The sequence below is a fragment of the Malaclemys terrapin genome, chromosome 7 (assembly GCF_027887155.1).
Source record: "Malaclemys terrapin pileata isolate rMalTer1 chromosome 7, rMalTer1.hap1, whole genome shotgun sequence".
Lineage (NCBI taxonomy): Eukaryota > Metazoa > Chordata > Testudines > Emydidae > Malaclemys > Malaclemys terrapin.
In genome coordinates, this window is record NC_071511.1 from 35,907,498 (window position 1) to 35,925,229 (window position 17,732).

General features: G+C 39.7%; 1 protein-coding gene across 3 annotated transcripts in view; it reads right to left on the bottom strand.

Annotated features, from left to right (window-relative positions):
* HDAC11 (histone deacetylase 11) overlaps positions 1–17,732 on the bottom strand; it is a 71,566-nt gene that overhangs the window by 10,654 nt on the left and 43,180 nt on the right. For all 3 annotated transcript variants that reach the window (XM_054033912.1, XM_054033913.1, XM_054033914.1), the window contains exons 8-10: positions 15,819–15,895; positions 14,202–14,264; positions 5,041–5,137 (exon numbers count right to left, since the gene is read on the bottom strand). In XM_054033912.1, coding sequence (XP_053889887.1) covers positions 5,041–5,137; positions 14,202–14,264; positions 15,819–15,895 — 237 coding nt within the window. The remainder of the gene's footprint in view (positions 1–5,040; positions 5,138–14,201; positions 14,265–15,818; positions 15,896–17,732) is intronic.

Consider the following 17,732-nt stretch of genomic DNA (forward strand, 5'->3'; position numbering starts at 1 on the left):
CCAACGACAAGGGAGCCAGGGGGCAGGAGAAGGGGCAGGGAGGTTCTGGAGGGGGCAGTCAAGGGGGGGGGGTCGGGAGTTCGGGGGGGGCTTTCTGGGAGGTGTGGGTAAGGTTTTGGGCAGTCAGGGTACAGGTAGGGGGTAGGGTCTTGGGGGGCAGTTTGGGGGGGGTCTTAGGAGGGGGCAGTTAGGGGACAATGCACAGGGAGGCTTAGGTAGGGGGTGGGGTTCTGGAGGGCAGTTAGGAGCAGGGGTCCCAGGAGGGGGCAGTCAGGGGACAAGGAGTGGGGGGGGTGTTTGGGAGTTTGGGGGGGGCTGTCAGGGGGCAGGGGTGGGGAGAGGGATCGGAGCAGTCAGGGGACAGGGAGCAGAGGGGTTTAGATGGGTCGGGAGTTCTGGGGGGGGCTGTCAGGGGGTGGGGAGTGGTTGGATGGGGTGTGGGAGTCCCAGGGCTCTGTCTGGGGGTGTGGATAAGGGTTGGGGCAATCAGGGCACAGGTAGGGGGTAGGGTCCTAGGTGGCCAGTTAAGATTGGGGAGAGGATCTCAGGAGGGGGCAGTCAGGGGACAAGAGGCAGGGAGGCTTAGGTAGGGGGTGAAGTCTTGGGGGGCACTTAGGGGCAGAGGTCCCAGGAGGGGGGCAGTCAGGGGACAAAGAGCGGGGGGGGAGGGTTGGGAGTTCTGAGGGGGGCGGGGCATGGGTGGGGCAGGGGCGGGGCTAGGGCAGGACAGGGGCGGGGCTAGGGCGGGGCTCCTCCCGTCCTCTTTTTTGCTTGCTGAAATATGGTAACCCTAGTGGAAACAGAAGTGTGACAAGTTTAGCAATTGTCTTTATTTTCAGAGGCTTTGGGGTGAAACTCACTCCATTGCAAAGAGAGCCTATGCCTTCCACATGGTTTGAGGCATATATTCATGGCCTAAAAATAACTGAACTTGTATGTAGATGCTTAAATGGACCATCTATACTAGGATGACTGTCACCTTTTAGGTACTGTACACACACTTATTTCATAAAAGTCTTACAATTAAGCAACATGCAAAACGTTAACAGAATACTAACGCAAGTTTGATATGCTTAGTTAATAAAACAAAGAGGCAGCATGAATTGAACAAAGGACCACACAGCAGGAAATGTAAAGTAGCAAACAACAATTCACACCATTTTTTCTAAATACAGCTATTAAAACTACATAAGGGTTGCCATTTAAAATCAACAAGCATGTTCCATTTTCATGGAAAAGTTATAAATGAATTACACTCCATATATTAGAAAACATTGCTATTTGATAAATAAGTATAGGAATGCACTGACCAATTTTGTTTTAACTTCATCTGTTAGTAATTTTTCTCTTGGTAGACATGATGTACCCTGGACAAACATTTTTGATGCAATACTTTGAAATGTGTATGCTATCATGTAAACAATGGCGAAAAATATTTGAAAAATAAAGAAAGATGTACTGCATTGCATGTGTTCCTTGTCAATCATCCAAATTAAGCAAGTATGCTATTTATCAGAGTGACAGTTATATTAAAAAAAATTAAGCAGAAAGAAAAAAGTACACACTGCACTCTGACACTGTAAACAAATCAAGCCTGCCACAGACATTTGCAGCTTATCAAACTGAATCAAAAGATCAATCCAAATTTAGGCTTTTTCCCTTTTAATTTAAATAGCCAATTAATTAATTATGAGAGGCCACCATACTTAAGGAAAACCCCATGGTGAAACACCAAATACCCAGTGTCTAACAGTTGTGAGAGTATTCTATTTCTTTTCAAAATGCTTACAGGATATTCAGAGGTTTCTCATTTTCTAAAGGCTTATATAAATAACAATTCTGCAGGGAACATGATCCCTAGTTACGCAGAGTTAGCTAATCCTGAATGAACCATTTGTTAAAATATGTTTAGTCTAATGAAAACATATAAAAAATTCTAAGTAGTGACAGTTGTCCTTAAATCAATAGCAAGTCTAGCCTATTTGGATGTTTTGCATGGTATCTTGAATGGGTTACTAACAAGACCAGCTAATGCTGGCACCTTACATTTCAGAAATTCATCCACTACTGAGAATACCTAAAATAAGTCTAAAGATTTTTTTCTTGATGATCAATGAACACTTAATGAATTTTCAGGTACCATTACAGGAAGAATTCTATTGCTTTTTGGTGAACTTGTCATTTTAAAAATCAACATGTCAGTCAATTATAAATGTAGTGAAATTCCCAAATAAAACCAAAACAAAACCACTGCTTTGCACAGCGAGCTGCACATAGTTGAATTGCTCTAATAACATCTGGAAGAAACATTACTTCTCATTAGCGGTCATGATATGCTATTCTTCATAGAAGTTTCAACTAGTGCTTCAACTGCCTCATCTGAATGGGTCCTGTTATGAGATATGCCTGCCCCGCACTGGACTGGAGGGGGTTAACCCCACGCTATGGGCTGAGGAAGCTACAGCCCCTCACACCTGCTGGGCATGCTCCGACTGGAACCACAGTATAAGAGGGAGCAGCTCAGGTCAGTCTGGGCTGACCTCTGATGAGAGCAGATGTGTGCTGCAAGCTCCTGCTGGGAGAGTGCCGGAGCCACCAGATGCTGATGTCAGCCAGGATTGTGCCTCTACCAAACCCCAGCCGACTGCCGAGGACAACGGAGATGAGGCAGTGATTGCTGAGGGATCCCCTGTGTTGGAAGAAGGGGTAGGAAGTGACCCTGGGAATGGTACGGTAGTGACGGGTGACCAAGACTGAGCAGCGAGATGTCAGTTCCCTGGGGCCTTGGATCAGGACCTGGTTGAGAAGAGTGGGCCTGGGCCCCTACCCCATCCAACCCGCCACAGACACTACCAACATGTGGGGAGGTGAACTGGGCCACCGGAGGCCACTAGACCTTACTGTCCTGCACCACTGGACAGCCCTACTGACTCTGGCCATTGGACCATACTGCCCTGGGAAGAAGGGTAGCTGCTTCGACTTTGGCCACTGGGCCTTATGGTCCTGAAGCCCAGGCCTGTCTTAGTGACTCAGGTCCTGGGCCCATACCACTCTTAGAGGCTGACAGAGTGTATCTGCCTATGATAGGTCCAAACCTATATCATATAGACCTACTAAGTAGAGTTAACAAAAAGTATCATGAATAATTTAACTTATTTTTCCCAATTGGTTTTGTGCATTTTTGTGCCCTCAAAATGTGGCCCATCCAGCTTTTCCTGTATATCATGTCATGACATGAAACTTCTCATTTGCAAAATGTTTGCCTTTGTGAGATTTCATACACAAATGCCAGGGTGGTATCATCTATGTTAGAACAACCATGAAATAATGTTTCATCCCTAGAATTCTACAGCATATCAGTAGCAGCCTAAGCCTATGTGGGCAGGTGCCTCACCTCTGGCCTCTAAAGATGTGTGCCTAGTTCCTACATGTTTAGGTTAAATTATATATTTTAATTAAATGCCTCTGCAGCAGCTTTCTGTGGTAACAAACCCATGATGCTAATGGTAAACCTGTCTCTTCACATCTAGTTGCTGCCACTTTACAACAAGTATGACTGAGATATCACTTGCATCTGAAGAAGTGAGGTTCTTACCCACGAAAGCTTATGCTCCCAATACTTCTGTTAGTCTTAAAGGTGCCACAGGACCCTCTGTTGCTTTTTGAGATATCACTCTGTTTTGCCAATGTATAATGATTATTGTTATTGTTTCTCTTCATTGTATGCACATGCCTCAATCCAATGGAACATACGTCAAAAAGCAGATGCCCTTAGGGCACTGAATAATGACCCAGGCAGAAGAAATCTCAAATCAGTGGCAATACAACATACTTCCTTTCAGATTGAAGTTAGGGCAGATGCCCTTAAGAAAAGGACACACCCATGGATAGTATACTTGGTAAATAAGATGAAAAATAAAGTTTGCAGATATAGGCATCTAAGGCTGGGTCTACACTACCCGCCTGAATCGGCGGGTAGAAATCGACCTCTCGGGGATCGATTTATCGCGTCCCGTTGGGACGCGACAATCGATCCCCGAATCGACGCTCTTACTCCACCAGCAGAGGTGGGAGTAAGCGCCGTCGACGGGAAGCCGCAGAGGTCGATTTTGCCGCCGTCCTCACAGCGGGGTAAGTCGGCTGCGATACGTCGAATTCAGCTACGCTATTCACGTAGCTGAATTTGCGTATCTTAAATCGACCCCCCCCCCCCCCCGGTAGTGTAGATGTAGCCTTAGACAGGCACACTGATCTAATCATATTACTTTGAGGTAAGCCTCCCACAGGAAAGGCCAGCAGTGATAATGCAGGAAGGAACACATACAATATATATTTGATAGGAAAAACACATGGAACAAATCACACTGTTACTCTTTTAACTCTAAAAAGCAGACACACTTTGAAAAAATAAAATTTACCTCAACAGCCAAGTCTACACTAGAAACTTTTGCCAATATAGTAATGTTGCTTAGGGGTGTGATTTTACCAGCAAAAGCACTAGTGCATACTAATACCATAGTTATTCTGGTATGAATGCTTTTGCCAGTATAGATTATTATGCTCATGGAACTGGTAAAAGCTATACCAGCAAAGACACTTTTTTGCCAATATAAACTGCATCTACACTAGGAGGATTTGCTGGTATAGCTAGACCCATAAATCATTTTCGTTAGACTAGGCTAAAGAAAGAAGTATAACTACGACTTCTCCTTTAAAGAAACATAAAATAAACTAAATGACTTCTCTTAACCCTCTCTCTTGACCACTTGGGGTCCAATCCAGCCAGCCAATGAACCAGAACCAATACTATGCAACTCATGGCTAATCAGAACCATGACAGACACTGAAGTTCAAATATTTGCTGCAACTTTTTGCAAACATCCTCACAGGGAATTTTTTTACATTAAGTTCATCAATCAATTTTTGTGTTGCTGTATTTTACCTCAGAGTGAGCAGCACTTCAGTGGTAAATGAAGCAACTGTTCTGTGGTAAATACATTTTTAATACTTTAAGATCATATCAGTTTGAAAAGTACTTACGTTTAGCAAATCCATCCCCTGGATAAATATATCTATTGTACACATCCATAATATACACCCTATGATCATCCATGAAGTCTCTCTCATGGCCATTCCCCTATAAGAAAATTTCAGTAGGTTAATCTTAGCAAGCAAACACGGTATTAAAGAATCTGTGAGCGTTAAGGAAATTAAGAATACAATGTTACAGTGTTTAATGTTCTAGGTACTTTTTCTTGTTTATATCCTTAAAGGTTATTCTGATGTTGTGAATAACAATACCTGCATCTCTATCTGAGGCTCCCCAAGTGCTTTACAAATATTACTGAAATTAGCATTACAATACTCCCTTGCAGACAGGAAAACTAAGGAACTGAGCAGCCAATTTGCTCAGTGTCACAATGGAAGTCTGTACCCAAGCTAGGAATAAAAATCAGACCAAGTCCTAGGCTTTAACCACACTATGTTCCAGAACCTTGTCAGCTACTGAGAATATGTAAAATGAGACCAGAGTTTTTTTGATAATCAATGAAATGTTGAAAAAGTTAATTAACTTTCAGGAAAGACTGCAAAAGTCATATCAATAAAATTTAAATGAGAAACATATTACATTCTACCTTCTACCATTGTACAGCCAGGAATCTTTATTGGAAGATTGGACTTTGGGGTAGGGAGAGGAATGGTAAAGGGAAAATCAGATTCTGATCATCATCTCCTTTTTCCAAACTCTTGAATTCCAATATGATCTCAGTGACTGTCATCTGCACTCCTATCAGACATTATAAAACAATCTCTAATTAGTGGTTCACAAGATACAATATGTTAAATTATGTCGGAGTTGATGTAAGGAATGAAAGCAAGATGGTAATCAGAATGATTTGATTTCAAAGTATAGGAGTAAATCCATGAAAATAATATTTTCAGTATTTTTGTTGTGTAATTTAACATTTACTTGATAAAACTCTCTGAATAGTTGCAAAGTTGTATCTCTGCTGTAGTTCCCAGTCCTGGAGACACCCAAGAGAAAAAGAGCCATTACAACGCTAAAACTGGCTAGTACATGTGAAAGGGTGGTGGAGAGTAAATGAATGCTCCACTGCATGTTTCTGTGCCACTGATATGGCCTGTTAGAGGTGGCTGAGCATGAACGCTTAATGCACTACTTCGTTACTCCCAGGCCCCAAAGAAGAGGGTAGTACAAAGATGGAGAACTAATGACAGTAAAGCTCTGGAGTGAGCCAAGTTCCCAAGGCTGATGGACTCAGAGGGTGCCCTGAGAGTAACGGAACTTCCTCATGACACTGGCAGATCTGCTCTTATCTAGTCTGCTACCTCACATACTCCTTCCCCTAATGAAAGGGAAACACTGTAGGAGGGAATGATGTAGCCTATAATCTACAGATCACTGGCACAACAGCTATAAGGTCAGAGATTTCTTGAGAAGCATTTTAACAGAGAGCCTTGACACACTTTGAAAGATCCCTTCAGAAATACAAAGTAACAACATTACATAATCTATGGTCTTGTTTCATGGCCAATTTTAGCATGCAGATAAGAGACGTGCTGGTTGGAAGATAATATATCCTTCTAGATCATTATGTTTCATCATAGCAATGAAACTGACTCAAAAGTGGATTAACACCACATTAAAATACTGTATACATTTCTGATTAAAAGCAGTTTTACTACATTACCAGCTTTTCTAAATAAATAACTTTTTATTGCTGAACAGTAAAGGTAATCAGTCTACAGTATGGACTGATCAGGTTTATAAAACAAATCTACACAAAAAACTTTTTAGCCCCTTATTAGGATTTTGCTGAAAATCTTACTACCAGAGATGAGAGCTGTTCTCAGTACACACAATAAATCATTCCTTCTTTAGAAGGGGTGTATGTGTGTATGTATATATACTGTACTCCGTTAGCCTGAAGTCAGTCTCCCCGTTACAAGCATTGAAGGTCAAACTCATCTCCTGTAGAAGTTGCTGCAGTGATTATGCATGCTGAACTAATTATAATTCTCTTTAAGAGTCCCTTGTTTCTTATGGGATGCTGAGCAATTCTCAACGATTGTTAGGCTGCATCACTGTATGTAGACCAGAAAATATTTCTACATTCTAGCCACATGATGGAGCTACAACTCAGCTTAAATTTGCAACAGTGAACATTTTATTAAGGTAGCTTTATTGCCACAGTTAAGGAGCATAAAATATAATCAAACACCCGGGCTGTGCTGAGTAATTAATAATCAAACACAGTAAGTGATGATCCCATGATTTTCTATAACCAGTTATTTAGACCACAGCTGTCTTAATTTTTACTGACTAAAAGGGCTTGTCTACACTGGCAATTAATGGCATTGCAACTTTCTCGCTCCAGGGTGTGAAAAACCACCCCCCTGAGCACAGCAAGTTGCAGCACTGTAAAGCACCAGTGTAAACAGTGCCACAGCGCTGGGAACCGTGCTCCCTGCGCTGGGATCTATGCCCCTCGTTGAGGTGTTTTTTTTAGAGCACTGGGGGGAGCTGCGCCATGACCACACGAGGCACATTAAATCTGTGGGAAGGTAAATTAGTAGTAGTACATGGCACTGCTTTATCAAGGTATCTTTCTAAAGAGCAAGTTAATTACCTCTGGAGGGTTACCCTGGCTGCTGACTGATAGAGTAGCCAGTGTGTCTGGTTTTCTCCATTCATTCTTTTTTCTTTGGCTTGTCCGATTTTTTGTTTTTTTGGCCAGGTTTGTGTTGTCAGCTTCATTCTGAGTTCACAGTATACTATTTTTAGATTACACGGAATTCCAGGGCCAAGAGTCTCTGCTTTAAAAAGTGAGGCTTTATTTTGCCACATGAAATGAAAACTTACCTTTATCCAAATGGGTGAAGCAAGTGAGAAGATGATGAAGGTTTACTGAGTATTTGGGGGCCGGAAAAGGGGGAAGGGGAGAGATGACAATAACACTGCATAGATTATGGCTAGAGAAAAAAAAAAAAGAGTGCAGATCCCAGGGTTGAATCCCAGTACTATAATTGCTCAAGGGCCTGATCCAAATTGTTGCTGAGAACCCACAACTATTATTAAATAAAATGAGAAGGTTTGGGTGTACATGAGTTCTCAGAATCTGGCCCCAAGTTTGCCAGTAAACAAAGGGAAGACTGTATTAATCCAAATTTTATTAGTTGTTTTCAATTATGGAACAGTGTGTGTGTGTGTGTGTGTGTGTGTGTGTGTGTGTGTGTGACAGTGTAGCAGTTGCTTTTAAAATGGCAAAAACTATCTTACTGTTGAAAGTCGGTCAGCAAAACTTCCTCAAGTACACACGTATATTTATATCCCTTCTCCATTGCACAGATCAATTTACAGTTTGCTGATACAATTCTTTTAGTTTGCTGAACACCCAATACAAACAATCCAAAGTGTCCTGCAGCAGAAAGTTTCTGATACATACTGCAAATGGCAAGTACAAATCTTTAGCAAAAGCATTGTTTAAAGAGATGGCCTATTGCTAAAATGAGGACCTAAAGCCTGCTCGGTTTGGAGTTACAGAATGCACCAAAACATTCTCTGGGTGTAATTACATATTTACAAAAACAAACTTCACTATATGTTGATCCATGTATACCAAAAATAGCCTCCTTTAAGATAAGCTAGACATTTATCACCAACAACCACCTGGGATTTTTTTTTTTATTTTTTTTAAAGATTAACCCTACTTTGTTCCCTAAAGGCCAGATGATTCCTGTTGGACCAATGAGTGAAGTAACTCTTCACTGAGTCCCCAAACACTCAAAAGTAAGGAGTATTAGCCAAGACATCACAGTTAACTGGAGGCGACAAGATGGGTGGTCTCCTAGGCATCTACAGCCACACTGTATTGATCTAATGTAAGAGACAAGGTGGATAAGGTAATATCTTTTATTGGAAGTTGGGCCAATAAAAGATATTAATTCACACACCTTGTCTCTCTTATATCCTGGGTCCAACAGGACTACAACAATGCTGCTAATAATAAATTGATCAAATGTATACAGAAATGCACCTGGAAATGCACTGATAGCCACTGCAGATGTGTAAGATTAGATATCATATGTTCCTCTTGATAGCTCCACTTAGTAATAATTGTTTGTAATAAGCCACTTGTAATAAAGCCTGGGGAGCGAGAGGGGCTTCAAAGCCTGAGCTCCAGCCTGAGCTGCAACTTCAAATTGCTGCCTACTCAGCTATTTTTAGAGCCCTACAAACGTGAGTGTGTTAACCTGGGCTGGAAGGCTCGCTGTGGAGATGTACCTAAGATGTACTTCCAAATACGTATATAAGCGGGTTCAGATATAATGCTAAATTACAGTGCTTAGCTATGGTACACTCAGTTAGAACAAAGCAGGAGCCGTGCGCTTTTTGTTTTTAAGTCTGAAACAACAGAAGAAAGAGTTCATCCATCCTGTGCATACCTTAACCTGGTCAGCTTTTCTTTAGTTTACTAAATAAGAAATTTCTACTAGTGAAGATAAGTCTCCAGAGCACGTGCTTTGAAGAGAACTAAGAATAGCTTCATTCAGGAGCTCACTGTCAGGGATCAGAAGTACACTGGAAAGTTCCCCTTGCCAAAGAATAAAAGACATTACAGAGATCATTACAGAAAGCTGGGTCAGAAGCTGCAAAAAGTAGCAAAAGAAGGGTTCATTCCTTTTGGCACTCCAACCACAAAAGAAAAAAACTAAGTGTCTCAGGTGAGAAAGTGTAAAGATTTCCTGAAAACCCTAAATGGATTATTAAAATCCTGATATCCTGACTAGTATCAGGTGAGATTTCTCTTTCTCTTAGGTATTCCTAATGCATCCATCACTGTAGTTATCTAGGTGCTGATTTGAATAAAGTTTTATTAAAAATGGTTACAAACAATACAGAATATTCTCATATGCTACTGGACAGCATATGTCCTGACACAATTTATATGCTCGCCAAAGATCTTACCAGGGGATATAATTCAGGAACAACATCCTGGTATCAAAACAATGTGTGCAGTGTTTAAATATGTCTTCAGGCAGGTAAGTGAGCATGCATCAAAAAGGTCTATGTTCTTCTGTGAAGCTTTCAACTATGTAAAGATTCTTGCAAATTCTTGCTCAAAGTAACTGTTTTGAGATTTACGACATCACAACACACACTTTATGTGTAACCATGTACTTCATGAAAGCCACTGTAGTCATATGTACTCTAATACTTTTCAAAAGCCAAAATTTTACCTATGAACATTTTAATTTTAGGGGCTTTCATTAAAGACTCTGCCACTAGACCCAAATCATTACCTGGAACTAGGTATTCAAAAAAATGCTGTAAGCACTTCCACAAAAAGCTAAACAAGATGCCTTTTTCTTCTTCCCCATGTCATCTGCAATAAGCAGGAAAACATACACACATCTAACAAAAGTTCTCCACATAACTGGGGATGCTCGTTGTTGATTCTTCTTGAAAAGACTTACGGTGAATTTTTTTTTTCCTCTTCAGAGGAGCAAACAGGTGGCCTAGAGTCTCAAGAGGCAAAAAGTTGAAGCATGCTATTTCAATTTTTGCTTGAACTTACAAAAGCTTAAGGTTAATCATCCTTCCCAGGCAAAACATTAGACCCTAACTCAGCAAAGCATTTGAGCATGTGTTTTAAGTAGGGCTGTCGATTAATCGCAATTAACTCACACGATTAACTCAAAACATTAATTGCAATTAATTGCAGTTTTAATCAAATTGTTAAACAATAGAATACCAACTGAAATTTATTAAATATTTTTGGATGTTTTCTAATTTTCAAATATATTGATTTCACTTACAACACAGAATATAAAATGTACACTATCAGAGGGGTAGCCGTGTTAGTCTGGATCTGTAAAAAGCAAAAAAGAGTCCTGTGGCACCTTAAAGACTAACAGATGCATTGGAGCAGAAGCTTTCGTGGGCGAATGTCATGCGTCTGACGAAGTGGGCATTCATCAACGAAAGCTTATGCTCCAATACATCTGTTAGTCTTTAAGGTGCCACAGGACTCTTTGTTGCGTTTTACAAAATGTACACTGCTCACTTTATATTATTATTTTTTATTACAAATATTTGCCCTATAAAAATGATAAACAAAAGAAACTATTTTTCAGTTCACCTCACACAAGTACTGTAGTGCAGTCTCTTTATCGTGAAAGTGCAATTTACAAATGTAGATTTTTTTTGTTACATAACAGCACTAAAAACAAAACAATGCAAAATTTTAGAGCCTTCAAGTCCACTCAGTCCTAGTTCTTATTCAGCCAATCACTAAGACAAACAAGTTTGTTTACATTTACGGGACATAATATTGCCTGCTTCTTATTTACAATGTCACCAGAAAATGAGAATAGGCATTTGGATGGGACTTTTGTAGCTGGCACTGGAAGGTATTTACATGCCAGATATGCTAAACATTCATATGCCCCTTCATGCTTCGGCCACCATTCCAGAGGACATGCTTCCCTGCTGATGATGCTCATTTAAAAATACAAAATGCGTTAATTAAATTTGTGACTGAACTCCTTGGGGGAGAATTGTATGTCTCCAGTAGGGTTACCATATGTCCGGTTTTTCCCGGACATGTCCGGCTTTTTGGTAATCAAACCCCTGTCCGGGGGGAATTGCCAAAAAGCCGAACATGTCTGGGAAAAATACCGCCGGCCGGGCACTTCCCCTCCCGCGGCTGCTGTGCTCCTCCCCTGACTCTTCGGCTCTGTTTAAGAGCCGAGCTGCCCGAGCGCTACCGGCTTTGGGCAGCCCCCATGCTTCTGGACCCTGAGCCACCGGAGCCCGGGAGGGGAAGTGCCTGGCCGGGGGCGCAGGGTCCGGAGGCATGGGGGCTGTCTGAAGCCCGAGCGCTACCGGCTTCACGGTTTGCCGGGTAGCCTCCAGACCCTGCGCCCCCGGCTGGGCGCTTCCCCTCCCGGGCTTCAGCTGCACTGGGGAAGCTCCGGCCAGGGGTGCAGAGTCAGGAGGCTGCCGGGCAAACCGTGAAGCCGGTAGCGCTGGGGCAGCCCTTTTCGCATGGCTGGGAGTGAGGAGGGGGAGTTAGGGCGGGGACTTTGGGGAAGGGGCGGGGAAGGGGTGGAGTTGGGTGGGGCCAGGGTGGGGAAGGGGCGGGGCCAGGGCCCCGTGGAGTGTCCTCTTTTTTTATTTTTTAAATATGGTAACCCTAGTCTCCAGCTCTATATATTTCATGTTATAATAGTCTCGGATGATGACTCAGCACATGTTGTTCATTTTAAGAGCACTTTTGCTGCAGATTTGACAAAACACAAAGAAGGTACCAATGTGAGATTTCTAAAGATGGCTACAGCATTCGACCCAAGGTTTAAAAATCTGAAGTGCCTTCCAGACTCTGAGAGGGATGAAGTGTGGAGCATGCCTTCAGAAATCTTAAAAGAGCAACACTCCAATGAGGAAACTGCAGAACCCGAACCTTCTGCTGGTGGCATCTGACTCAGATGATGAAAATGAACATGCATCGCTCTGCACTGCTTTGAATTGTTATCGAGCAGAACCTGGAATCAACATGGACCCATGTCCTCTGGAAATAGGACTGAGTGGACTTGTAGGTGCTAAAGTTTTACATTGTTTTATTTTTGAATGCAGTTATTTTTTGTACATAATTCTACATTTGTAAGTTCGACTTTCATGATAAAGAGATTGCACTACAGTACTTGTAATAGGAGAATTGAAAAATACTATTTTTTTTAACTGTGCAAATATTTGTAATAAAAAATTAATATAAAGTGTGCACTGTACACTTTGTATTCTGTTATAATTGAAATCAATATGTAGAAAACATCCAAAAATATTTAAATGGTATTCTATTACTGTTTAACAGTGCAATTAATCATGTGATGAATAGTGATTAATTTTTTAATCGAGATTAATTTTTTTAATGCCTTGACAGCCCTAGTTTTAAGTGCCATTGCAGTCAAGGGCCTTAAGCACATACTCAAGAGCATTAATGACTAGGGTTGGACTGCTGAATTGGGCCTCAATGAGCATGGATCCACTCCCTAGCTTACCTGAAATAATAATTCTAGAAAATCTGTTTAAAATGCAACTGATTTACAGTGAAAGTTCCATTTAAGTTACCACATGCAGGGAAAGTGACAGAGTTAGATTTTCAGTATTACCAACTCTCGTGATTTTATTGAAAGTCTTGTGATATTTGGTGTTTTTCTTAAAGCCCCCTAATGATATTTTCAGGCCTGACTCATGCTTTTCAATGTCCTGGCATTGGCAAAACGGGTATAATTTTCTGAATCCTACTTACTCTACAAATCAACTCTCTGGTTTCCCAGTCCTAAGGTTTAGCACGTACTGCTAAACTCATCCTCCAAAGCCAAATCCTGAGTTAATCAATACTTGTGGTCTGAAGAAAGCTGATCTGTTAGTGCCTGCAGCAGGACACTTAGCTTGGGCAGCAACAAAAAGTACTCCCTACTATGGATCTTAACTCAGTGGCTCAAAAGGATTTCTTATTAAAGTTTTGATTTAATGCACTGTGATACAAGAAAGCTAAATGATACATGAAGCTCGAGGAGCAAAGAGAAAAATAAAAAAAACTTAGAAGCTAATCATAGAGGAGCAAACTTAGGTAAACAAATTTTTAGAACTAGATAGATAAGGATTAAAAATAGTTTATGCATGAAGAAAAAACTATAAAACAATCGGAAAACCTGACTGATTTGATTACTAAATATAATCTAGAGAAGATGCACAGTAATCAGCACAGAAGGAATCATCAACCAAACCTGAATCCCAATGGCACTTTGTCAGAAACCAACACCCTATTGATTAGCAGACAAATGAATAGATAAGAGCAGGCTCTCCAATAACTTATTAAAAAAATGGGACTATATTTATGTGTCAGTGAACTAAAACTATTTCTGTAATTATATAATAATATCAACTTAAGAAATATCAGGTCAGGTAATTAACTGACTTATGGTGGAGTGCTTTGCGCCTACTATGCTACACGTTTATTTCCTAAATCCTTTCTAATTGAGGTTACCTTTGCATTCTGTAACTTACATTTTTACCATAATAGTTAGAAAAATTATATTTTTGACGATTTCTGCTTTTTAGTTAAACTTTTTTTTTTTTTTTTAAAATAGCACCGAACATGTGGATCACTCACCTGATGAGCATCCAGATCTATGATAGTGGCCTTAGACACTCCTTCTACTCTTTCAAATAGAAACTGGAATCATAGGTAGGTACAGAGGAAAGAGGGGAAAAAAACACTCCAGTTAGGACAGTAGATGAGAGATTAGAATGGAAGCTTGATACTTGCATGATACATCTCATTTTTGAACTGAATGCAGTGTATATATTTCTTATTTGCCAAAAATTAAGGGCTAGATATTTTTGAAACACTTTATTATGGAAACTTAACAATACGTGAAGGAATAATTACATAAAACAGAGAAAGGGCTTTTTATGGTTTGAAAACAATTATCTTGAGAAGCTCATGGACCCAATACACAAAGAGAATTCATGCATTTGCATCACATTATATACATGAACTACATTTATAGGCTAGCTTTCAGATTCAAATCTTATAATTGAAAAAACAAAATTCCCACTTCTTGTGTTTAGAGCTGCAAGAGGTGATGCAGGTTATCACATCATCAATGGCTTACATTTCTAAAGGATTGTGTAGGATAAATATATTATCTGGTTTGTGATAATGACTGAATGTGCATAAAGATCATCCCTCTCTCTCTCTCTCTCAAAAAAAAGTTGGAGAATGTTGTAGTAGGGATCAAACTTTATTTTACAAAGTCACTTTGTAAATTAGTAGTGGAATTCATTAATTGCTATTCCATGTGACTGAGAAAGCACACTAACATTTTTCAAAAATTCTTTAAGTCATAACAGTAACTACTGTTAACTAATGGATGGTAAAAATGTCTTTAGTACATGTACAAACTATGGAAGAGTTATAGTCTCCAATGTGCATTGGAATAGTTGGGAGCCCCAGGGCAGATTAAGAGATTTTTCAAATCAGTAAACATCCAAAAGAAGTTAGGGCACTGCACCATATAGTGTACTGTATTTGTTTATATCTTAACATTTTAATTATTTTTGGTAGTATTTTATAGCATGCTAGCAAATATTCTGTGATATACTTTGTAAGAGTAATTAAGTCTTAGTTACAGGAGGTCTTATTTCAGCCTCTACATATGGATGTTTGTTTATAGAACATACAATACTAAATATAATCAATTATTTCAAACTCTCTCCCCTCCCCTGTAAGGTTATTTTCGAAGACTTCACATTTTTATCTAGGAAGACAAAATGCATTAAGTGTAAGATCCTGAGGGCGGATACCTGTGTCCACGCAAACTTCCGTAGAAATCAGTGGAGCCCCATGTGGGTGCCAGGTTCGCCAACTGCAGAATTAGGACAGTTCCCACTGAAGATTTTAAGACAATTAACCTATGGTACTTTAAAAAGCATTTTTATTTTAAAGAAAGAATTGTAACAAACGGTATTGAGTCATATTTACCTGCAGGAATCTGATTCTGCAGCCCTTTTCCACAAAATTATTGCCCTCATCAGTGACAGTTATGCATGCATAAATGCTTCAGGATCAGTCCCTAGACTACTTTAATACTGATCCCTGTCTACAGACTGTTTTGTTTATTTCTGTTTATTAAGATGTAAGTTAGACTACCGATTTAAGAAATTTATGTTGATAAATTTTTTCATTTGTACAAACAGTAGAGAAAATTATTTTTAAATGTCCTACCTTAATAGCCAGTGTGATATCAGCATATGCACAAAATCCTCCACCTTTATCACTTGAACAGTGATGGAAGCCACCACCTAAACGTAAAAATGTAACTTTAAAGAAATACTAGACTAAAAAGCTAGATACTATGGAAAACACTGTCACTGCAAATGTTTGTTTGCTGTTTACTTAAGCAATGACCATCATTTTTTAAAATTGAACAGAGCATCTAAAACCCCTAACCCATTGTCCTGGTAGCATATCACATTCAATGTCATGTTCTATATATCTGGCCCATCAGGTCCCAAGATAAAGAAGCAGTATGTGTCCCAATCTGAAGTGATTTGGTCCCAGAACCTGGAAATCTTGCAACCATATGAAGAACTAGGCTCAAAGGAGATGTGTTCCCTACAATTATACCTTATATTAAAACCCATGCCTTTGTACTAAGGCACTTTGCATCCATGGCCTATCCACCAAGAGCCACGTGCTCTAGTTTAGAGTAAAGCAGGAGGCCAATTCAACTCATCAAAGTGCAAAGGGTAAATCTACTTGAGGCAGTAACTGTGTAACAGGCATGCTAGAGTACTACCTTCCTCTACCACAGTAATAACTTAATGAATTATCTAGGGGGGAAATGAAAACCCCCACAATGTACCCAATTAACTTGTGGGGTGGATTGGATGGGATGGGCAAGTTCTTCTCAAACTGAAAGTAAGGGGTCAGCAACAGCCCAAAACAAGAACTGTCACTGACTGTCAGTCAGTACAGCCAATGTACCCAAGGCCTTCCTACGTCCATGGGCTATTAAACTGTAGGATAGATGCAAAATATTGTTTTGAGTCAACACTAAGATCAGGAATGGATTTTAAGAGTTGCTCTTTAAAAATGTATATACCAAACATTCACCACATAGCATTATTTTTAATCACAAATACAATGCATTTTTATATAAAAATCCATAACACTTTACTGATAAACCAGCTACATATATCTGACCCATATAACTGACAAACATAATTTCATTTGAATTTCCACGGAGTATGTCCCTATGTTTTTTTCATACTGGATGTTTACTCTCTAGAGGATTATACTAAGAAACAATAGAAAGATGTGTCCAGAAGAATGAAAGAGGTAATATTTTATATTTACACATAACTAATTTGTTTTTACTCTCTCTCTTTCTGGAAGTACAAACTTGCTAAAATTCTTCTTTTTAAGACATGATGGCTGCCCAGATGCTCACTACGTTGGAGTTACTGTCTTTAGAATTATCATACAAACATATGAAAAAGGTGGAAAAAAATCGAACATCTGTGACCTCTGTGAAATCCAAAAGCTAATTATAACTCTGACTATTCCTTCTACAGTCATCGACCTTCCTTCTTTTGCCATATTATAGGAAAGGATAGAAAGAAGGCCAGATTTATTTCCACTATACCTTTTATAATTTATTATTATTACAATTAAGTCTCTTTTTAAATGAAGTGATCTCAGTCATTCCAATTGACCTACTGAAAAACACCAAACAAATGGTTAAAAATACAAAAAATTCAAATCTACTGTAACTAAGCTCTCACTACAACACATTTACAAGATTTCTGTGGCTGGGAGAGACCAACGATTCTTTGATTAAAGAAATGGATATTTCTGACTTCAGTGTAGTGTCTCTCTTTCTGGAGTGCTCTTTTTTCTTCTGTGGCAGAATTTTTACACACGTATTTAGCAAAATAATGTAGTTAGGTGCCATTGCTATTTATTTACTCATGATAGGATTTGCATGCAAATGTGCTGATAATTGATGGTTAGCAATGTAATGTATGTGCCCATAAAAAACATGTTGCATTTCTCAAATCATTAACTTTTATTTTTTCACATTGTAGATTCATCAAATGCATTAAATATTTCAGTTTTGTAGTGAAACCGAAATGG